Here is a 23,788-nt window from a genome sequence, read left to right on the forward strand (position 1 = left end):
AATTTTCAATTTCTAATTAGGTTAATCAAAGGGAATGATCTTAATTATTATATATGATCACATGATGATTTTATTGAAACTTTCTTGAATAATAATTTTCTGAAAGATTAATTTACTGAAAAAGACGATCGAGAAGATTGATCGAGACATGACATGAGAAAACAGGCTAGCTGCTAGCCAGGAGTTTGCATTAGATTCTTTCTTCCTTAATTTGCTTTATCTTATATATATCTCGATATATATCTTATAATATTATAATATGCTTCCATGCTGCATCAACCGTACTTAGAATTAGATCCAACGGCGATCGAGCCAGCCATATATATATATATATATATATATGCACCTTGCATGGCTGGCCTCAGCTTCATGATTATCACCATGAATATATATGACAATCGACCATGGTTTTGGCCCTCGGAAATCGATCTACTTTGTCAATATTATACCTTTGCTCTTCAAAAATAGGTATAATGCTCGACTTGATCGATGCATCATATCCATTAACCAATGCAAATAGCTAGCTACCTACCTATATATGTACGTATTTGATTTATTAATGGCCGACAATTTTGGTGATCTATATATATAATGTATTAGTCAAGAAAGTGATCGATCGTCAAGAATTATTATGTTTTCGATGTCTCAGCCTCATAGGTCAACTATTATAAGATTTTTGCATTTGGGATTTTGATGAATTTTATAAATTAATTAATTAATAATTAAAGGGGACCATCTAATTAATTAATTAATTTAAAAGCATTTTTATAAATTAAAAGACCAGTCTAGTTAGGAAGACGTACCCATCAGCTAGAGAACAAAATCTCCAATTAACTTATTCGTCTTCCATCCAATCGAAGATCAAAGAGAATTAGCGTTCTAGGAATAATATTAATTAGTACATGATCATGGCCTCAATTATATAAATTATTTCATTTTATCTCATCATTACAATTTCATCAAACTCATATATAATATATAAATTTAATTTTTAAAATAATATTTTATTTAACTTTTAACTTATATCATCTGGCAACCAAATGATTCCTATTATTATTTGCCAATCAATACAAATTAAGAAGATGGATGCATGTGTGTTTAGCTAGCGCAAGGTTTAACTATTATATAGTAAAGTAGTAATATTCCGACCAATATTATTAGGAAATTAATATTGGGTCGTTTCGATCGAGGAAGTCCGTGTAAAACCCAATTAACTTTGAGTTCTTACTAGAGTACGTGCGTACTTGCACGCACCTTTCTAGGAAGCGTTAAAAACTAAAGATCGAAAACATACAGCAAACACTGTAAAAATGATGGCTACAATTTAGATCATCATTTGCTAAGTTTCTGATCTCCGTCGGAGATAAAAGGGACTTCTAGCTTCTGATTAATCAAACAGATTAATATATATACATGAAAGAGGAAATTCAAACACATGCAGCTACGATTATTTGAGTACATGCATGATTCGAGGCTCGCTCATCAGTAGTGAGCATGCAAATTTATAAGGGCTGAATATTTTTTGCTAATTGTCTCTAATAATTATTTCCTTTTTAGCTGCGTGGACGTCCCGGCCAATTAACCAAGATTGATAGAATATTGTAAGAAGAACATTAATGATATTGTTACAATAACGTCGTGCAGTGAATTAGGTTCGACTCCGGTGCACCGAAGGCCCTACGCACACCTCAGATGAAGGTCCGAGGTCGAGGTTATTGAATAGCGTACTGTTGTCGCCCTTTGTTAACATAAGTTGCCCATGATATCTTGCTCAAATGAATAGTCCAAATCATGATCTTATTCCTTGCTCCTTTCCTGTGCTGGAAAAACAACAAGATCATGTGATGAATGCTTTAATTATACATATATATATATATATAGCTAGCTAGGTACGTAGTACTTCAATTATTAATTAGTTCATCTTTTATCAGTAATAAATATACATATAGACTACGTACGCGTACAGATGATCATTCAATATCAATCTTATTACTTACGTACGCTAGCTGTGGTTTCTCACATCTATGATCTTTAAATAATTCAATGGTACTTCTATATATAAGAAATTAAATGGAAAGTATGGGTACGTTACGAACAATATCTTTTAATTCCTTTCCGGGTTTTCTTCCCAATGTTCCCATGTGACCATCTATTATCAGCATATATAAATATATCTAGTAGGGTACGAATAGTACGTATAAACAACACAGACAAGAAACTGCAGCAAGTAAACGGAGATCGATCATATATATAGATTTCCACAGACAAAGATTTTACGTACCTGAGTGATCTTCATGATGATGATCATCATGAGTTTTATGGAAGCTTTTACATGGTGATTTCTGATCTTCTTTGATTGCTTCTTTCGTAAAATGGCGTGATGCTTGAAGCCGGTAGACCTCAGATCGATGAATGCTGCATGTTGGAGCTAGCTAAAAGATCGATCGCATTTATAGAAGCCAGAGGCATCAATCGTTTTCTGACTCTTGTTTTTTTGTTAGGTGAAAGTAACGTCCCTATAATTGCGCATGAAGAGTAGCTACAAAACTTATGATATTGGTGGTTGAGGGTCTGTGAGCCACCGTTCTACTTAAAAATAATGCCTCAACCCCCACTACTACTACTACCACTACTACTTTATCAAAAATTCAATGTCTTTGAATGGCTCGTGATGATCCGTCTGCTGATCACGTGTGAGATAATCATAACGTTAACACATGCAAACGTATGCATGAAGTTAATGCATACTTTATTTTGTTGAAAAACAAATGCAGAGAACTTCATAATATAGTACTCCGAGTATTCATGGAGAACACACGCACACAGTACTAGATTTTCCTTTACTCGAGTAACCGAACAAAGGAACACAAGCACAATAGATTTTCCATTCAATTAATTAGGGGGTTAGAAATGATAACTGAGTAGTGAAAAATGATGCCAAAATACATCTATGCATGCATATATGTGTGTGTGTGTGTATTTGCTATAGATTTTCTAGCTTGTTTAATATTCTTTGTTGATCTGCAGCTAGCCGGCCAAAACTGTCCAGACTCCACTAGCACTAGCTGCTAGCTGCGAGCTGCAATCTTTCAATTCAGATTCATCTATATAATTGAGAGACCAGTTTATAAATTATATATACATGGATCAAAACTGATATGAGGCCGATGGCCGCGGGGACATGCGACTCAAGTACTACACGTTGTCGTTGCTTTTGAAAGCACACGATATCATATCAGGCTAAACTCCAAAGTTCATCATCATCAGTTGCTTGTCTTTTACGGCTTTTATACTCAAGGAACGATATTTGTACCAGAGATTTTGATCTATCTGCCAAGCAAAAACTTAGTATTGTAAACTAAAAGACAGTACGCAATTGATCTTTAATTTGATTGCATGCATGTCAGACGCGCTACTTACGTATACTGCTCCTCCCGGCCCCCATTCAACCAGGGCATGGCGCGGGCATGCACCTCTCTTCCATTGTATTTGATGGTTCTGCATGCATTATCATTCTGCACAAAAAAAGAGCTGCCTTAAAGTTCACACTACTTAAGGTTCTTTCCACGCCTACCAGGCTACGTACCACACGTGACACCGACCTCCACAAGTCCCTGGAATTATACGGCCCAAGAGCTAATACACATGATCGGGCTACCCATTAGCTAATTAACCTAACCCTCTTGATCTTTTTCTTATCATTTACAAGTAAAATTTTTCTTCTCCAAAATACAGAAGGAAAAAGAGAGACCCTGAACTTCCATAAGGCTCTACATATAGAAAAAATTTAGTTGTAAATATAATTATATATTAATATATATATTAATTTATTGTGATTAGTTAAAAAATAAATTTTATTAAAAATAGTATTAATTTAAATTTTAATATAAAAAAATTAATATTAATATATAAATTAATACGTAACTTTATTTTAATGTTACAAAATTACTACACATTGATGGAAAGATCTGGGTTCTCGTTCAACTCGATGGGACGTGTGTTTAGTGGGAACCTCTGTGCATATACAGCGAGAGTAGTGATAGCTTCACAATTTATAATATAATAATGTTTTTTATTATATTTAATTCATTAAATTAAAAACAAAATTTAAAATAATGTTATTTTATTATATAATGGTAAACAAGTTATTATAAAATAGAAATTCTATCATTTTTCTAACGGAAGACCGTATCAATGCTAGACATCGAAACAGGATCGAATCATCGATCGATGGCCTGAAGTAGTGCTTGAAGGTTGGTGAAAAACCGAACGTACGTGGTCAAAGATCGATCTGGGTCCCTCGTTCAGCTCGTCCAAACAAAAACGAACGGATTGTCTTCTCCACCGGCCACCTGCATTTCAAGCTAGCATTGTCACACCAAACGAGGAAAAAAGACAAAATAATGCAAACCAACTAAACGCAAATTATGATAAATGATAAAGTCATGGGATATTGAGTGAAGAGACGTACAAGAGATTTAAAGCACCTTTGTCACATTGAACTTAAGGGCACGTTTGTCACATTATACTAAGGCAAGATATTCAAAGGGGTTTAAAAATTAGTATTTATAAAAAAATACTCTTAAACTTTTCAAAATTGTCACCAAGACCTTAAATTTTTACTATTTACAAAAGAATCCCAAAATTAACCAGACTTTATAAACATCATATTTTTTATATTCTAAAACCATCCATGCTTGTAGAATTTCAAGAAACAAAGTGAAACTATGCTAATCACACCCAACCTATAGCATGCATTCCATAAATGCCTAAATGTGATTTCAACTAATTAACCCCTATGGATGCTTGTGTACCTCATTTCATCAAGAGCCATGAATTCCAATAACCTTAATGAAAATTTAAAAACTTAAGTTCAGGTCATACAAGTTTATCCAGACACTTAAACATGGCTTAGACCCTAAATCTCCATTAAATCATTCATTAATTAAGCATTTACTATCACCAAGTTAGGTCCAAAGGTTTCAAGTCGGGCCTAATTTCTAAGACTCTTTAAGAAAGGTCTATCAGTCCATAAAGTGTAATAAGTCTAGGTTTATGGTATCTATTTTTGGCCCATCACATCCTTAGTGATTGAGAGCCCGTTAACTTAAAACACGCTTGGACTCGTACTTAAAACCATCCATATTTAAGCCAATAATAATGCCAAGTGTCACTCTACCATTGGCTTTATGGCAAATAATCTAAACTAAACTACTAGAACCATTTCAAAAATTCTAGCTAAACTCTCAGAAGTGTAATTCATAAACTAAGAATAATCCAAAAAAAAAAAAAAAAATTAAGAAAATATGCTAACTAAGATTAAGGGAGCTAATAGCTAAGTCTTAATAGGCTTTTTAGGCGGGATGTTACACTATACATCTCTCGATCAAAGGCTAAGATAAAAGTAAGGAAACCATTGTTGGTTTCATTAATGGATGTTTCCTCTTTTCCGTAAAACGAAGTTGAACATATATGTTGCCTCAAAAGATAATCCAGGATTTGGTGGAAACGGTGGTCTTATATATATATATATATATATTAGAGATCATCATGGAAACTTTTTACATGGTTTCTGTTGTTTCTTAGGTCATGGTACTAACGCATTTGCTGAAATTTCAGCTTTGTGGAATGGTTTAATGCTATGTTACCCGCTTGGCATTCATGACTTCATAGTTCATGAAACTGATTCCTTATTGGTGGTAAGTTGGTTCCAACGAGGAAATTAAAACAGCCGCCATGACAATTTTATGAGCTTTGGCACGACATTCTTACTTTTCACAATTTTACATCCTTTGGGATATGTCATGTTTTTAGAGAGGGCAATTTGTTGGATTTAATACATCTTTTTTTTTTTTACAGCTCTACAACTCTTGAAACAAATCTATGGTTTTTTCTTGCTTGATAAATCTAGTTTACGGTCTTGATAAATCGAATTTGTTGCTACGAATTATAAACAGAAATGATATTTACAGTCATAGAGTACGTAAATACTATACATTTATTTAAGAAAAAAATGAATAAATATAAGATCTATAAAAAATAATTATAAAAAAATTATAAGTGTATCATTACTTTTTTAAAAAGAATACACAACGCTTACACAATTTATATCTAGCATTAATCAATTTTAAATGACTTGTCCAACTCCACGATAGTTTCGTTTTATATCGAAAGACTTTGTATTCAACATAGTATATGATTTTGTTACCATAATTAATACTTCTTCTACCTTTATTTTCACTTTTTCTGATTGGCGATAAATGAGTACCAGTCCCCACGTTTCATCCACCAAAAAGGTTGTCCTTTTTCTTTCCCTTTATCGTCTACCATCTCTGTCCAGTACTACCTTCAATGAATGAATACAACTGTGCTTTTGCCTGCGATTTACATGGATGTCCTGTGACATCATTGAGATCTTTTTTTTAATGATATATTCATAATTATATATGACCAGCACATATTAATCAGTTTATATAACTTGGGAGTGTTGCTATCCGATCGTTGTGATCATGTCCTCTATGCCTTAAAACTCTTGATTCAAGCAGCAACTCTGCTAAATATTGCTCAAATTTCACTTTATGCCAAAATTTACAACACAACACAATTAGCAAAAAATGCATAGTAAAGGCCAGTATGGTGATCTCTCTTTCTACAAGTGCTTTCTGGGTCCTCTTGTGTTAGTATCGAAACCCAAAAAATATATATTGACAAAAGATACAGGCATCTTAAGAAACATCACTAATGTATAAAGCTTTCAACTCCTTAATTTTCTGATACAATCCCGGCATAACAAAAGCTCCATCACTGGAGATTTCCCTGCTCGCCTTCTCTCAAATAAGATAAAACCAAACCTTGGAAGTGACATATCATCAGATCATACCCCAGTTCAATGGCTATAATCACTGTTTGGGTGAGAAACTCACCCTCTTTTCCTTTCCAATCTTTACATTCAGAAAGATGAAGTAACCAAACGGTAATCAATGATGAATTGCCAACTATTGAATGAAAAAAATAACAGGCTGAATCAATTGAACAAGGAAGTCAACGGAAGCATCTCAACAGTCTGGTCCAAAACCCAACCACCTCTTTGGCCGCTGGCATGGGTTCCTTAAAATTTGCTTTGTCACTAAGATCTTCAAATTCATCAACAATATTTTGAAGCCTGGCAACAAACTCAATGAGAAGGGATGAAAATGTAGCTAAAGACAAGGAACTGGCACTTTCATATACTTTTGATTCTTGTTCATTAAGCATGGAATCCCCAACAAATGAGAGACGTGGCCACGATACCAGTTTCTTAAGCACACTTTCAGAGGATATCCACTGCGGCATTGAGGAGGGCTCTACACTAATGTTTGGATTATGGGAATCCCATGTTTCACTGAGCGAATTGATCACAATTCCTTTATTTTCATTGTCTTCGACATCAATCAAGGTCTGAGGATCTTCAAATTGCTTAGCCCGCATTACACCTTCCCAGCTATCTGAATTGACCAGAAGGTATGATTTTCGGTCAATCTTCATTTGTAACTGTTCTGCTGCAACATGCACTTCAGATAATATGTCTTTGGAGCTTAATTTTTCCATCTTTTCAACTTTGCTTCCTAGCTCACGTAACACTTTAGCCCCTTCGGTACCAACCCTCTGAAGCTCACTACTAAAAACCTGTCTCTTTTCTTCTGGTGCCTAGAGATACAAAGTCAAAACAGCTGATAGTGTAAATAGATAGCTCAGAAGACAGCTATTTTACATCCTCAATGCCGAAAGCACAGGTCTTAAAAACAGATGCATCAACAACCAATTTCTAGACCTGGAGAGCTTTTCTGAACTCTAGAAAAAGTAATGTTCATAAAGAGCTTAGCGAGGACTCCCTTGTTTCACTTTCACAAAACATCTCATCTCATCTCATCTTACTTAATTAGTACAATTTTTTCAAATTCTCATATAAAATAAAATAAACAATTCAACTTTTTCAAATTCCAATTCAAAAATAATATTAAAACAATATATTCTAATAATATTTTATTCAATTTTCAACTTTAATTTCAACTCATCTCATCTCATTTCTAAAGACAAACGAGGCCAACTGACATCTTCCAGAAGCTCATAGGGTGAAATGCTTCAGCAACATGTCATAACTACTAACTATACTCTTCAAATCATGCTTCATCTCTCATTTGTAATATCTATGCATAACGTAGTCAATTTTTGAATTCTTTTTATTCATTAAACCAATGGAAATAAAATGTGAGATATCTTGATTGTCTGAGAATTAACCTAAAGAAACTAGATGATAAATGTGAATGCTAAGTACGGCTGACAGGAGAAGCAAGTGGAACGGATCGTTTCTTCATCCCCAGCTTTATTATTGCTCTTACTATCACTTACTGCAGATGGCATGGAAGAACTAAAACAGACAATTTCAGTATCTTATTACAGATGAACGCAAATGTCCAGTTCTAATTGATCATGTTATAAATTGTGCCTCACGTAAAAGAGCGATCACCATCCTGGGAGAAATAAGAACAGATACAATGCTGCAACAAACATATCTAGAAGATAAAAAAGGAAGGGGGGGTGGAATATGTCTATTCACCTGTATTTCTGAAAGTAAGCACCCATGCATTGCCATTACCATGAAAGCACAATGCCTCAGTGCACCACTTACTTTGACGTAGTTCCTCCAGGGATAATTAAACCCCTTATAAGGGCCATGAGGTGGTTCCCATATTGCAAAATCTAACTGAAATATCAGCATTAAGCTAAAATTATCACCTGCCACTTTTTGGCTCTATTCATGAGGACAGGTGCCAGAATCATGACATAAGCATACCAGAGATTCTTCTTGGCTTGAAGATTGTACAGCTGATCTATAGCCACTATACAGCGGGTCATCGGATGCTTGGTATATAAGAATTTTGGAAGGGACCCTCTCATATGCAACGCATTGCAAGTATCCATTAACACAGCCTGAACACAGTTTTGAAGCAATATACCAAGCATGTCATTGCAATCAACTACAAATTAAAGGAAAAAGATACCGTGACAGTTACGTAAAAGAATGTATATATGGTACAAATCGGGGTATAAAAGAATTCGACCCAACCTTCCAAAGAAGTAGCAACAGCCTGGAAATTTTTCACCACCAATTTGTGCAGATCCTCCCCTGACCAGATGGGATACAAACATATATTTACAACTAGACATACACAAGCACCGATCCCAATAAGTAATAACCGATAGAAAGCTGTTTGGAAAAACTGCGACGAGCTACTCCCAGAGACCAATACAATACAGAATGTCAACAAGAACACCCGGAAACCATATTCATAAGGCTTCATTGGTGGATAAAGTTTGGTATAACTTGCAAGAAATCCTATACATCAAGACATAAGGGTCATTTAAGAATGGAGTTTCCATCCAAAACGAAAAAGTGAAGATCGGAAAAGGGAAATATTGGCATTTGACGTTAATCGTAAAGGTTCTGACCTGCTAAGAAAATACTAATTACTATAATAACTTCCTCAAATTCCCCAATCCTCAAAGCCACCTCTGCAATGCCCAGAGCAAGCCCTCCGGCCGAAAATGTCCCCAAAGCACGATTGAATCCTTTGTTAAGTGTTGCCCCTGCAAGCAAACCAGCAAGTACAGAGAAAATTATCCCTTCCTTTTAAAGCACCTAAGAATGCATTGCACGAATGTAAAACGAGAATATAACTCGGGTAAAAAAGCCAACAATATATATAAATTCGTGAATAAAACAAGACAAATTCGATCTCTTTTCTTTGTTGGGGATGAAAACCACCCGAATCTCCAAGTCAGTCCTTGATATTAAACTGGCATGAGCATGATCGAAGCTAATACCTACGCTGAATTCGAAAACCACGACGACTGTGAGAATTGCCCAGATGGAATACTGGCTGGCGTCCTTGAGCGGTTCTTTGAAGAAGATGACGAGGGACACAATGGACAAGGACATCCCCATTTTCGCGGCGAAGAGGAGCTTCCGAGGATCGGACCTGCCCATCTCGTATAGCTTGGCCAAAGTTTCGCGCATACCGGTCCAGAAGTTGACGATCCCATCAGAGAAGTTACGGAAACACCTGTATTTGACTCCATCGTCGCCACTGTAGGAACTATTCACGCCCAATTCGGAGCAACCCCTTCTGGGGAGAAGCCTTTCCTTGCTCCTCTCGGCGAAACTGTGTCGAAAAGACCCGATCCTGGCAGCCATTAATGCTGCACCTTGGCGAACCGGAAATGGATATTAGAGAAGCCAAAAAAACAAAAACAATTAAATGTAATAATAAAAAAAGATTTCAACTTTTTAAGCATCGAGAGAGAGAGAGAGAGAGAGAGAGAGAGAGAATATATAGGGACATACATTTGTCAGAGAGCGCGAGAGAAACGGTGTCGTTTGGGGGTTAAGAAAATTTGAAAGGTCGTTGGAACTTGGGAGTTAAAACTTAAGACCAGTAGGAATTCACCCACAAAATTAAAGTTAAAAAATAATGTTTATAAGATGATCAGATCAAGTCAAAATCGAATGAGATCTCATCTGACAACGAAGGTTGCCTGTGCTTGCATTGCATTGCTTGTTACTTTTCAATTATAGGGCACGGAAACTTATGTTGAGTTTGATCGATAAGGTTGTCATTTATTTATGTAGTTTAATCATCTGTAGGATCTGCGCATGTTCTTTCTTGGATTTGGTTTGGTCAGAAATCCTTTGGAACTTGGAAGGATTACTTATAATAATGCATCATACCACGTTCTGAGAATAGTAGAGCATTCATGAGTATTCACTATTATTGTTGTATTATCTGACTCATGTTGAGTGAAATTATGTATTCAGAGAAAACAGGCTGATGCCAGAGGGGTGAGGGGATGGAGCAGAACGACGGCATTAACCTTTTGGACTTGTAATTTATTGTTTTACTGGCTGCGACGAGTAATTGGTTAGGGGTGTATGGTATAGGGGTATTTCAGGAATTTTTTAAAATTCCGTGTACGGCTATGGTTAGTAAAAGGCATTTGATGTAACCTTAATTTTATATAGTAAAATTTCAGCTGCCGCGTGCTCTTATGGATGTAGGAATATTGTCGAACTACGTTAAATCTTTATGTTATTTTGCTTTATCTTTTCTATATAATTCATCATAATTGTCGCACGTTTTCATAACAACTATTCATTATTTTTTGCTTACATTTTATTATTTTTTATTATTATTCACTATTATTTAATATTTTATTATTACTTTTTCACTACTATTCACAAAATATTTGAGATCATCTCATTACCTAAACACAACGTAAATGAATCTAACATGAACATGTTTAAGAAAAAGTAATACAGTATCGCATCAAAATATATTAATATGTGAATTTATTTTTATGAAATCTATTTATAATTAAAATATTTCTCTTTTTTTAATACTTAACGCGTAGAGAAATACAAGAAATAACTACTACTAAATTATATTAGAACAATATTTTATTTAACTTTCAACAAAATATCACATCTTATCTCATCTGAACTGTATAACCAAACGAGTTGTCAACCATTTCACAAGATCCCCCTCAAGCCTATCATAAGTTTGTAATTGCCATATCAATCTTTTGCCAATTATTACCATATCTAATTATTCATTTAAAAAATAAATTAATTAACAAATTAAAATGACTTAACGAAGTACGTTAGATTATAAAATTATTTTTTTATAAAATCAATATAATATTATTGCAGTTCATGAATTTATTTTTATAAAATATATTTGTGGTCGTAGCATTTCTCTTATTATTAAGGCTGTGAGCTATAGTGGTAAAGAGATATTAATAAAATACTTCTCTTGACAATGGCACCCTATTCCTTAGAAACGTGCCCAAGAAGAAAAGGTGACAATCTGTTAACCCATGATTTAAGCAAAGATTTTGTAGACCATAGAACTAAGGCTTACTGGTTTGTACTTGGCAGAACCAGAAGGCTTATCCTCTTTGGGTATTAAAAAAGAAGTAGAACTTGAGCACTCAAGAAATCAAGGGCTGCCATTAACAGATCTTTAGCAACCAAGTCCCATCAGTTCATGAAGAAACTGGAACACAATCCATTTGATTCAGGGCTATTGTCAGCAGGAATGCTCCACAAAGCCTTTTTTAACTCCTGCATCGATGGGGGGGCTACACCGCTGAAATATTCCCTGAAATTATTTTGTTATTTTCACTCTTTTAGAAAACCAAAAGCATGAATTTGCAAAACTCGCATCTCAGTATTTGAAACTGTAACACCTGAATAGTCTGATCCAAAATCCAACCCTCTTTGTCGTGGGCACATTGACAAAAGGCTCCTCAAAATCTGCTTTCTCGCTGAGTTCTTCAAATGTGTCAACCACATTTTGAAGCCTTGCAACAAATTCAATCACAAGTGAAACAAATGTCCCTAAAGACATGGCGCTTGCACTTTCATATGTATTGTATTCATCTTCCTCTGCAACTGCATCGCCATTGAATGGGTGACGCAATGGCCAAGCTATTTGCTTTCTGAATATATCCTTTGAACCACCATTTTTTAAAGGAGTCTCCACTGGAAGTGAGCTCAGATCAAGTACAGATTCACTTAAGGACTTGAACCCCAATTGCACACTTTCCTTATCTTTATCCAAAAGATCTTCGAGGCATTCTATCGTCTTGGGCCGTCTTCCAATTTCCCAGCTCTCTGAATTGACCAGGATATATGATCTTTTGTCTATCTTCTTCTGTAGTTGCTCTGCAGCCTCATGAACCTCTCTAAGTACGTCTCCAGGGCCTAATTTTTCCATTCTTTCTACTTTCCTTCCAAGCTCAAGTAAAACTTTAGCACCTGCTGCTCCAACCATCTGAAGCTCGTTGCGAAAGACTTGTCTCCTCTCTGCTGGGGCCTACATGTACAAAATCAAAAGCTTCAACGAAGCTCATTTCTTTCCAACGGGTAATGCTCAAGAGCATAATGACAGTGTTGTGGACGGCGGGGCAAAAGAATCAGGACTAATAGTTTTTCAGGCTACATGAACAAACTATAAAAAACTGAAAAACGAATCCCAAATTTTTGTACTTTTTTTTTAATGATAGGCCTATCAACTCAAAAGTACATGAATAACTAGAGAAGATCAACAACAGGGCTAGTGTCTGCAGCAAATCTTCATCCCCTTCTCCAACATTATTGCCATGGGGGCTCTTAAGAGAGTTCACCTGCACTAAAAGTATGTTATCCACAACTCCGAAGTGGTTGTCCACCATTCCCACTTTAGTCCAGAAACTTGATATGACCTTCCAAATTCTCATAAACTTTGAATTAACTAATTCGTGCTCATTTGTTTAACGGGAGCAAAGTTCCTAATTTGAAAATTATATAGGTTTGAGATTTCAAATATATTCTTCCGACTCGAATGGTAGGGTTGCAAGAAGGGCCACAAGCCATAACATTTCAGGATGATCGCAAAATATTTAGTTGAAATCCTGCCAAGAAAAAACAACGACAATAATCACCTGTATTTCTGATAGAATACATCCATGCAGTGCCATGACCGTGAACGCACAATGCCTCAATGCGCCACTTACTTTGACATAGTTTTTCCATGGATAATTGAACATTTTATAGCGCCCGTGAGGTGGTTCCCAGACTGCAAAGCCTAACTGCACATGTAAGAACGAATCAAACCCCACAATTCCTGCATTTTTTGTCCAAACAGGTAACATAAACATATTATGATATTGCATACCAGAGTGTCCTCTTGGCGTGCAGAGTCTACCACTGATCGGTAACCGCTGTACAGTGGATCATCTGCAGCTTGGCATGTAAGTAATGTTGAGGGGACAGTTTCATATTCAATGCCCTTCAGATATCCATTGACACATGCTACAGAAAACGACTGGAAAAGTAAGCATGGATGTTTCAATAGTTAAAACAAGCAGTACAGATCCTTGGCATACTAATAAGCACGCTTCTTTCAATAACAATTGGCATACTAATATAGAAGCTTAGAAACCTTCTAAGGAAGCAGCTAAACCCTTGAAGTTTTTCACCACCAAGTGGTGCAGATCCTCGCCCGACCAAATGGGGTAAATGAAAATATTTATAACTAAACATACGCCTGCTCCCACTGCAATAAGGACTAGTCGAGTTACAATTGCCTCAAGATATCCTCTAGTCCTATTCCCAGCAACCATAAGGATACAATAAGTCAATATGAATACTCGAAATCCATATTCGTAGGGCTTCATTGAGGGATACAGCTTCAGATAAGAGGCAAAGAATCCTAAGCAACGAGGGGAAAAAATACATTAGATAATTTGAAACACGGAAAAGTAAATCAAGATATTAAGTGGCAAGTTAAACCTGTTATAAAAATGCTTATAACAATTACAACTTCCTCCCATTGGCCAGCCAACAAAGTTAGCTCAGAAAAGAAGAAAGCAAGAATTCCTGCACAAAATGTTCCCAAACCGCGATTGAAACCCTTGATAAAGGTTGCTCCTGCATGAAAATATATCCAATAAGCTGCTAGACAGTTTAAGAAACTAAACGGAAGCAACGTTAACTTCTGTATATTTTAGGGGAAGTTGTCTGGCAAGCATGCATGTATCTTGAGTATAAATTGAAGGATGATATTTATCATACCTATAGTGTATTCAAACATCACAATGACAGTGAGGATTGCCCAGATTGAGTACTGACTGATGTCGTGATATGATTGTTTCCAGAATATGAGAAAGGACACAATTGACAACGCCAGCCCCATTTTGGTTGCAAATATGACTTTCCGAGGGTCAGAGTGACCCATTTCCCATGCTCTCCCAGCAAGTTCTTGTAAATCATTCCAGGACTTCTTGATATTTTTACTCACCAAGATGAAACACATGGATCTACTCCTTCCATCATCACGTCCTTCAGTGCTGCTTGATGCAAGTAGACCTTCTTTATAGTTGAATACAGAAGTATGCCTAGATGACTCCATTTCACCACCTGTCTTTTTTTTGGAGGGGAGGTGGGGTAAGTTCAGTTGTATTTGAAGAATGAACATACACCGGTAATGTGCATACCCCAATAAGACTCTCTGAACAAGTAACCACAGCAGTGAACAGCCACTATACAACATGACAACATCAGTGAAGTGCACAACATGCTTCCCCATATTCTGAAAACCAAGTGCACAAGGAAACTAGAAGAAAGTTGAGCAAAGCTAAATAATTGAACTAGCACAGAAGTACTCATATAAAGCACAAAATGTACCATGCAACATATATGCTAATTTATTATCCCTAATAGATTGTCATAACATCATTTTTTAGAAGATAGTGAGATAAAAAATAAAAATAAAAATAAAAATAAAAATAAATAAACGTAAACTGAAAACCAAAAAGGAAATCAGGAACAATTATGACTTGATGCTTTCATACCAGACTTGTAAAGATTATCATCACTGTTATTGCCGAGATTTCCTCCTCTTTGAGAGTCCCGCATATTCTGTAATAACCGTTAGCACCAGCTGTTTTTACTTCCATGTATAGTTTTACTTCCATGTATAGCTATGTCTCGTTGTCATCTTAGCTGTAAAATGTCACATTGTATTTTCTATATAAGCAAATACAAAGGCCCTGCATTAGATTAGGCCGCTTCTTTACATGGCATCAGACTGCCACTAAGGTTGCAGAAAATGGATTCTTCTTCAACCTCCTCGATCCCGCCTGTGATTGAATCTGCCTCTCTTGAATTTTCCCCCGCAAACATGAGTTTGCCTGATATCTCTACCAAGCTATATGCTCAGAGCAGTGCCATGAATAATATAGGTCTGATCCAAAGTCCCTGAGGTTTTAGGGACATGCATGCTATAGAATGAAGAACATATGAGAACCTCAGTCACAAGAAGTTTGCTATTATTTATCAACTAATTCACAACCTACGCCGCTCGATGATCAAAGCCCGTACACAAAAACCATTCATCCACAATAATTCAATGCAAAATAATAAATTTGCTGGTTAAAGTATTATCACAAAGTACAAAAATAATAATTAATGCCACACTTCCTTCTATACATAAGGGTGCCAGTTTTGCTCCATGAAATTGTTCTTCTGATATTTCGGTCCTTGACCCAAATGTGGTGGCCGCGATCAGCCGAAAGAAAAAAAATATATGCAACTATGAATTGTATAATCACTACATAATTGCTTTAAAAAAAATGAATAAAACATGAGACTCATATGAGAAAAAATAATTTTTTAAAACGATTACACGGCGTTTATGTATTTCATAATTATATATAGAATTACTCTAAACTAAAGAAAATTGAGGAACAGGTCACTATTTACATGACTACATCATTGTGCAAAGACGTGGGACACAAGTTACAAAATTATTTATATACAAAGACTAGTGACACAAGTTACACCCACGTGTGTATACTGTAGTTGTGGGGAAAACCTTGTCTTTACATCATTATGCAACCAATTCCAAAAAAGTTGACAAGTGGGAGCGTCAAATTTGGAAAAGAGGATAAGAGGACACCATGGCTTTACACGACTGATCCTAATGGTAAAAGAAATTACTATTTTTTAGCGGGAAGGAAACGCCACCTTGTTGTACATTTTAACAAGTAAATCAAGCACTTTAGTACTGAACTGCATGCGGATCACAATCTGAAGTGATCACCAATCTGACCCCTGCAGATTACTTGCAAGAGTACTTCTCTTCGGTAAGTGCGAGATTCATAAAAGTTTATGATAAATAGTGACCCCAGTGTACTTGTATGCATGGTTTACATCAAAATGTGATCACTTGTGGCAACTGGCGATTCAACCTTGTGCCTATGGTACTGCTCTCTTATGTTCCTTGATGGTATATGTCCCGAATGAGTATTCCGAATTACTTCTTTTTTTTTCTGTTTTTAAATGTTCGGTACCTTTAGCATCACTCTTGTAAGCCACTCTTGTCTGATATCTGTGTAGATGCTCAGCTTCATACCCTTAAAAACCTCAAATTGAAGGTAATAACGAACCCATTAATAGAAGAGTCATGCTACACTTACCGATGGCGTAGCCCGACAAAATGTCCCGATAAGGCTAAATGCCTTAATCACTTAGGGCCAATATTAAATATTTTAACATAAAATAATAAGATAAAATCTTCTCATCAGCCACTTTAAATGTTTTACACCATACACTCTAGGCCTAATTGGCTGGTTCCCTGACAAGTAAAAGATAAAACCGATTCTGCCCCCAAAATCATCTCTCTCGCCTCTTCTCTATGAATTTTCATCTCCTCCTCAGTCCTCTGCTCGTGCTTCATCTCCCCATGCACAAAGCCATCCACTAAAACAACATTGGCCTTCCTCTCCTCGTGCAGCTCCTCTCTCCTAAATTAGGATGAAGTGTTCACATCGTTTGAAAAATTAAAGAGTGATGGACCACATCTCTTTAAGTTCTAGTGCCAGAAAAATTGGGTATTTCCGATGATAATAGCCTGAACGAAGAAACCGAACATGGAGAACATTGCCAGTCTACCGTTCTTGAGCTCCTTCACCTTCAACTCTACAAATGCCTCAAGATTATCGGCCAGTCCAAGTAGGTCAAAGGCACCGCCGGGGTAGATTGAGTTGAGAACGACATCCATATTATCTTTTGTCGAGACAGTAAAATATATACAACTTGATGCTCTAACATCACATATTAAATATTTTAATATGAAAAGATAAATATTAAGATCTTTGATTTTCTATAATCCATAACGTTGACACAATAATAATAATTAGAAGCGTATCTCTCTCTATTGCAATTGCAACTTAATAGAGAATCTAACCCAATTATGAAAAAATAATCTCTAAAAACTTTATCTCAAAGTATCTATTGTCAACGCTTAAATAAACTTAGGACCACCATAAAATTTAGAGATATTTGAATTTCACTATAACTCATTAATTAAATAATATAATTTAAACTAATATAAATCCATAGAAATATGGGCGTGCGAGATATTAAGTTTTAAAAAAATCTAGTTGCAAGTAAAACTGTGCACTAATATATGCACTAATCTAATATGATTGGTCAAAAAGTAGATTTTATTAAAAACAGTACTAATTTAAATTTTCAATATAAAAGAATCAATATTGATATGCAGATTAGTGTGCGACTTTACTTATACGTAGCAAAACTCGTAAATTTTAATAAAGAGAAGTGATGAAACACCCACTCATCTACAACTATAAAACACCACCTCTTAATATAATAATATTTATTTAAAAATTAATCATATAGAGTTAAAGAAAAACTCAAGAGAAATTTGAAAAATGCAATTAAAATTAGGCTACTACCTGTATGTCACTTTTCTACTCTTCACATGCCAATGTAATTAAACTTAGGTTACTACCTGTATGTATTACTCACTGATACTCAAGCTGACTTAATACTAAGTGTAGCTAATATTCGTCATCAAGATTCAAACATAGAAGGTAAGCGATTAAGCCAACCACAGGGATAAATCTAAGATAGTTTACTAGATCAACCTTGCTCTCCTGAACGTTTTGAAGGTTGTCACCTATCAACCAAGGTTGGAAAATCAGGTAAAAACATATATCCCATATGAAGGCATAAGCCAGTCGCTCTGATCCTAGATAACTGGCCAAGAATTCCCATCTGTCCCCTATGCTCCCAAAATTACTGTCCATTCGACCAAACACGGCCCACAAAGCAGATATCAGACACACAGACCCGCCAATTAGTCCGACAATGGGAGCACCGTTTGTCATCACAGAGCCCAGCTGTGAGCGCTTGCTTGGAGTATAGTCTGCACCAGCCTCATTCATTCGGATAGCCATGTAAGGTATTAAAAATGCTGCAATCAAAAGAACAATGGTGATACATTGTTTAGTTGTAAACTTAATTCAATTCCACTAGCTCTGTTTTTACAAAACTAGTAAGGATGCAAAAGAGGGGAAAAGTGGAAGAACCAAAATGAAAACTAACGCATATAAAAAGTGAAGCAAAGACTTCTCTAGGGTGCACTTCCAAACTTAACCACAGGGGGAACATCATCCAGTAAAATCAACTATGTACAAACGAGCTCATAGGAACCCTAACAAATATGACTACCCCACTAGACCTGGGCGCCAATAGTTCAAATTTAATCTGGTAAATTGTGCTTGTATTTACATGCTTAAACCAATCTAAATACCCATTATGCATGACTGCATGAGAGTTTGTAGAAGTGCATACTGTTTGTAAGGAACATCTGGAGACCCCATAGAACGTCGAGAGACCCCTTGTATATGTCCCTTTTACGATCCGTGAATAGCAATGGAGCAAACATGAATGTCCACCCAATAACAAAATTGAATAATCCTTCTGAAACCTGATGAAAGACAAACGATCCAACATCATATGAACATTTGTATCAATAAGCATGGTGGAACATAATGATTGCCAGCTAAATTTACATGGTATTCTGATTCTTACCGGGTGAAGAACCGGGGCATCAATTATGTGAATGCCAACTACTCTGCCAATAAGTTTATTTCAGAGATTATTGGATCAAACACCAAAATAAAATATTGCTCCACAAACCAGATAACAAAATAAACAACTACTATAATTGCAGAACATACCATTACTAGAAGCAAATGAATTTCAGCATCATATCCAATTAAAGAAATATTCTCAGAAAATATATATGTTGTTGTCCAATAAACTACCAAAACAGTCACCAAATCTGGAGATCCCATAAGAACCGGAGCCATGTATAATTGAAATTCTTTTAAATATTATAAGAGCTTGAATTCACCTCAACTGACAATTAAAAAAATTTAACATTTGTTGGCATCCCAAATGATTAAATAATAAAAAAAGACGGATTCAGAGCATTCGTTAAAGGGGTAAAAAGAACAAATTGAACGCTAGAATGACTCGTTGAGAAGAAGAATATCTTGCTTAAAAAAACAACGAAGGGATATTGCTGTTTATTTCAAAATAATGAATATCATCTGCACAATGGTAATGAATTTTCTAGCATAAGAAAAAAAACTGAATCTAACATTAGAATGATAAATCATTATCGATAATTACTAGGTCAGTAGAATTCACTATAGAAGCAACAGGAATCCATCAGAATGGAGAGGAACGCCCATAAATTGAGATGATTAACATCACAATATGGGTATAACCAACAATTGCTATACATACCAGAATTCGCAAGAGGCAAGATCAAGAAGAAATTGAGAGAAAGACCCAGAAGAGAGTTTATTGTGTCTGAACTGATGGCCCACACGGGATCTCCCTGAGATAAGACAAGCAAAACTTGATTTAAATTTAAAGTATGGCCTACCAATCTTGGTATGGTAACATTGGAGTGAATGAAATGCTATGGTTGACACTATTTTCCTGTCAGATAAATCCCATGGATAATATCAACGAAAGCCACGAACTTTCCGTTAAACTTGAAACTCCAACAATTTCAAATTACATAAAGCAATAGATAATGCTTGACAAGCAATTGGAAACAGAAAGTGGCTAGAAAAGGAAAGCGGCTTACTGGGGCATAAGGAAGCAAGAAGAGCCACAAAATGTAAACTGCCTCGGCCACCCACAGAATTATTTGCAGCAAACGCCGTGTGTTATCATCGCCCTCGTCTGCGGACGAAGATACTACAGTAGCAGGCTTGCGTCGAGCGGCGCGGCACACTTGTTCCCTTATACGACTGGAGATGATGAGATGTGTTGCTGGTGGTGGAGGCGGCGTTGTAGTTGCCCACGTACTAGCTTTCGAGGATCCTATTGAGGCTGTTGATTTGGGCAATTGGCGTTGAGAAAGTGAAGGTTTTGAGGTGAAATATGAGTAGCTGTTGCAGAGAAAAGAATGGGACATCGTCGCCATATTTCCGAGAGCGGGAGGGAGACAATGTGCGTGGTTCACCTCCCTTCACCCAAATCTTGGATATACACACTCCAGTCGTACTTATAGGCTTATACTATTCTTGCTCTTTTTTTCCTAATGTTTCATAAGGTCCATTAGGAAAGGTTAATTGCCTGTGATTTTTCTACGCAGAGTGATATTTTTAGGTGATAATTGAAGATGGAATTGATATGATTAATATGATACGTTAGATCTATTTTAAATAAAAATAATTTTATAATATAATGTATAAAATCAAGCCATAGTTTGTGAACGTATTTTTATAGAATATCATGATTTTGTGTTTACAAATTATTTAAATTAAAAATAAATTAAATGAGTTCGGATTTGATCAATCATTTTGAATAATTTATTGAGTGATGCTATTTATTTGGAAAATGTTGTTGTGCTACTCGGGCGGTACTGCTCTAGTGTATCGCTCAAAATTTTTTTTTTTTACTTAATGATTAATGAAGTGATTTTAAATATATTGGTGTATTTTTTTGTTACTTAATAATTAAGAAAATGATTAAAATGTGAAAAAAAAATTAAAAATAACATTGGACGGTATGCCCAGTGATAAAGGTGGGGCGGCAGAGTAGCCCTACCCTATTTTTTTACTGACTCTATTATTCATTATTAATAAATGACTAAATAAAATAGAAAAATCATCAGTAAATGTTGAAAAACCTATTTGCACATAATTTAAAAGATTAGATGTCATGAATTTGAAATTTTATAGACATGTTACTAAAAACTGACTCATGTCAATTATTTATGTCCATTGAAAAATTTTGGTTGCAGTCTGCATATGGGGACTGGATTGCAATCCTAAATGAAACAATGTGTTTTATTACTAAACACATTGTTTCATTACAAGAAAAGAAACCCAACTCCCCGTTAGCTCAGAGGTCTTCTTTTCTAGCTCTAAGTAGATTGGGTTTCCTTCCACAGAGGAAATCGCCTCCCCGAGCCCCATCATCCCACTGTTGTCGCCGTCACCGCCTGCCATCACCAAAAACGTCGTCGTCCGCTTCCTCAAAGAAGGGTAAATCCTGATAAATCCCTTCTTTCCTCAGTGCTGTTAAATCCATTCCTCTAATTAAATCAAAATCATATCGAACCCTAATCCATCAGATTTTTTATCCATTCCCTTCACGGTGAGTTGCAAGGTATAATGCTTGTTTTAGTTTTCGGCTTTGTAAAATTCATGCTTGTTTTAGTTTGCTGGGTGATGCGATTTCTACAAAATTCATGCTTAAATGCTTGTATTTTTTTTGCTTTGTAAAATTCATGCTTGTTTTAGTTTTCTAGTGATGCGATTTCTACAAAATTCATGCTTAAATGCTTGTTTTAGTTTTCTATTTGTAAGATTCATGTTTGTTTTAGGTTCATTGTGTTTGAACTTTGGAGCTTTGATTAAGCCGCGCCCTCTAATCCTTGGTGGCAGAAGCTATTTCTTCTGTTAGTGACTATTTTAAGTGAAAAATGTAGAAGTAAAGTATACTTGAAAGGGTATGTGTTACTGACTATTTTAAGAAAAAATGTAGATGCAGAGGAAAGACCTTAAAAATGTATGTGTTATTGACTAAAATGAATAGTATGTTCACTCTAGGACTAGCTCTAGCTCTAATTCTACATGTGCAATACCAGAAATAGTAAATGATTAAAATACATTGCAATGGAAAGTGTAGATATATAAGACTAGAATATTATAAAATAGACATACTTTCAATGTTGCCAATGTTGGAAAATAACTTGTCCAAAGAAAAAGCAAAACGACAGCTTATATGTAACTTCATCACTAAGCTTAGGGAAATATTTATGGTATAAAGGATCTTCCTTATGCAATAGCTTATGTGTTTATTACTAATGTTTTATTGAGTTGCGTACCCTTATAAATGGTATCAACTATAGTTAGAAGGCTCTCACTATGTTAGTTGTTTTATGTAGTTTATTAAATGCAGCTGTCAACATTGGTATTTTCTCTTTAACCTCCAAGTTTTGCAATGTAGTCAGATTTTTAAAGTTTTGATATGCAATGTCTTCATCGCATGCTTCATCATCTTCGAACACCTCTCTAAAATATTTATGCGGAGAGATGGCACGTCTAAAATTGTCAAACACTCCTAGAAATCCAAGTGACCTTTTTATTTATGTACAAATTACAATAGAGAGGTAAATACTAATTAATTAGTCTTGTTTGCACAACATTTTTTCAGACATTGAACTTGGCATTTTAATTTCCCACAATGATTTATATAATTTGCTGCAGGGAAGGTCATACTGCGAGTAATTTTTATGGGCAGACATCGAAGTAGAAAATGAAGCAAAAGTTGTCTACGAAAGAAAACGTGACCTCCAAGAGAGAAAAGAAGAACTCCAAAAGTGGGAAGAAGAACTCCAAAAGTGGGAGGAAGAACTCCAAAATGATCGGGGACTTGCATGCAAGCAACCCTACGTGTATTGGGGACTTGCAATTCTAATATTTTGTTATTGGATAGAATCAAGAACAATTACAGATTAAGTAAATGTATAATGTTGTTAAGTAAATTGGAATAGATTAGTTTGCCACCTTTATCAATATTGTACAAGGGACAAACCGAGCAGTTGTGTATGAAACTCTTAGATTATGTGATATCCTATGTGAACTTTTTTTTTTATAAGTAATGATATCCTATATGAACTTGGCACTGTTGTTATGCTTTCAAATAATTTGAATTGCTATATATTTAATAGTAAAAATTTGATAATGACCATCCTATAGTAAAAGTTTGAAAGTGATCATCCTGTAATAATTTGAAAATGACCATCCTGTAATAACTTCATACTCATAAAATGGTTCAAATATCCAACGTCACAACAAAGTTTAAGGT

The 23,788-nt window shown here is 35.5% G+C and overlaps 3 protein-coding genes and 1 long non-coding RNA gene across 9 annotated transcripts; all 4 read right to left on the reverse strand.

The window, feature by feature from the left end:
* Positions 1–1,293: 1,293 nt before the first annotated feature.
* Positions 1,294–2,814, reverse strand: LOC122297375. Its single transcript, XR_006238735.1, has 2 exons — positions 2,282–2,814; positions 1,294–1,820 (listed from the first exon to the last, which is right to left on the reverse strand). It is a non-coding gene; the product is annotated as an uncharacterized LOC122297375 (long non-coding RNA).
* A 3,911-nt stretch (positions 2,815–6,725) lies between these two features.
* LOC122297066 (aluminum-activated malate transporter 4-like) lies at positions 6,726–10,337 on the reverse strand. Of its 3 annotated transcripts, none has more exons than XM_043106866.1 (6): positions 9,865–10,337; positions 9,490–9,627; positions 9,107–9,166; positions 8,834–8,970; positions 8,597–8,743; positions 6,726–7,686 (listed from the first exon to the last, which is right to left on the reverse strand). In XM_043106866.1, exons 1-6 carry the CDS (start codon positions 10,232–10,234, stop codon positions 7,042–7,044), a joined length of 1,497 nt encoding a protein of 498 aa, XP_042962800.1. In that variant the 5' UTR covers positions 10,235–10,337; the 3' UTR covers positions 6,726–7,041. The 3 variants fall into 3 exon arrangements, with proteins under 3 accessions (XP_042962800.1, XP_042962799.1, XP_042962801.1); XM_043106865.1 differs by having other exon boundaries at positions 9,107–9,376; XM_043106867.1 differs by having other exon boundaries at positions 9,107–9,376; positions 9,869–10,076.
* Positions 10,338–11,896: 1,559 nt separating this feature from the next.
* Positions 11,897–16,227, reverse strand: LOC122297249 (aluminum-activated malate transporter 4-like). 4 transcript variants are annotated; one of them, XM_043107250.1, is made up of 7 exons: positions 15,433–16,227; positions 14,654–15,002; positions 14,372–14,509; positions 14,022–14,291; positions 13,755–13,891; positions 13,522–13,668; positions 11,897–12,914 (listed from the first exon to the last, which is right to left on the reverse strand). In XM_043107250.1, the coding sequence occupies exons 1-7, from the start codon at positions 15,553–15,555 to the stop codon at positions 12,264–12,266; spliced, it is 1,815 nt and encodes a 604-aa protein (XP_042963184.1). In that variant the 5' UTR covers positions 15,556–16,227; the 3' UTR covers positions 11,897–12,263. The 4 variants fall into 4 exon arrangements, with proteins under 4 accessions (XP_042963184.1, XP_042963185.1, XP_042963183.1 ...); XM_043107251.1 differs by having other exon boundaries at positions 14,654–14,998; positions 15,433–16,226; XM_043107249.1 differs by lacking the exon at positions 15,433–16,227 and having other exon boundaries at positions 14,654–15,234.
* A 2,147-nt stretch (positions 16,228–18,374) lies between these two features.
* LOC122297250 lies at positions 18,375–20,967 on the reverse strand. Its single transcript, XM_043107253.1, has 5 exons — positions 20,553–20,967; positions 20,204–20,297; positions 19,481–19,518; positions 19,241–19,376; positions 18,375–18,860 (listed from the first exon to the last, which is right to left on the reverse strand). Exons 1-5 carry the CDS (start codon positions 20,892–20,894, stop codon positions 18,445–18,447), a joined length of 1,026 nt encoding a protein of 341 aa, XP_042963187.1. The 5' UTR covers positions 20,895–20,967; the 3' UTR covers positions 18,375–18,444.
* Positions 20,968–23,788: the final 2,821 nt, after the last annotated feature.

Source organism: Carya illinoinensis, chromosome 15 (assembly GCF_018687715.1).
Source record: "Carya illinoinensis cultivar Pawnee chromosome 15, C.illinoinensisPawnee_v1, whole genome shotgun sequence".
Lineage (NCBI taxonomy): Eukaryota > Viridiplantae > Streptophyta > Magnoliopsida > Fagales > Juglandaceae > Carya > Carya illinoinensis.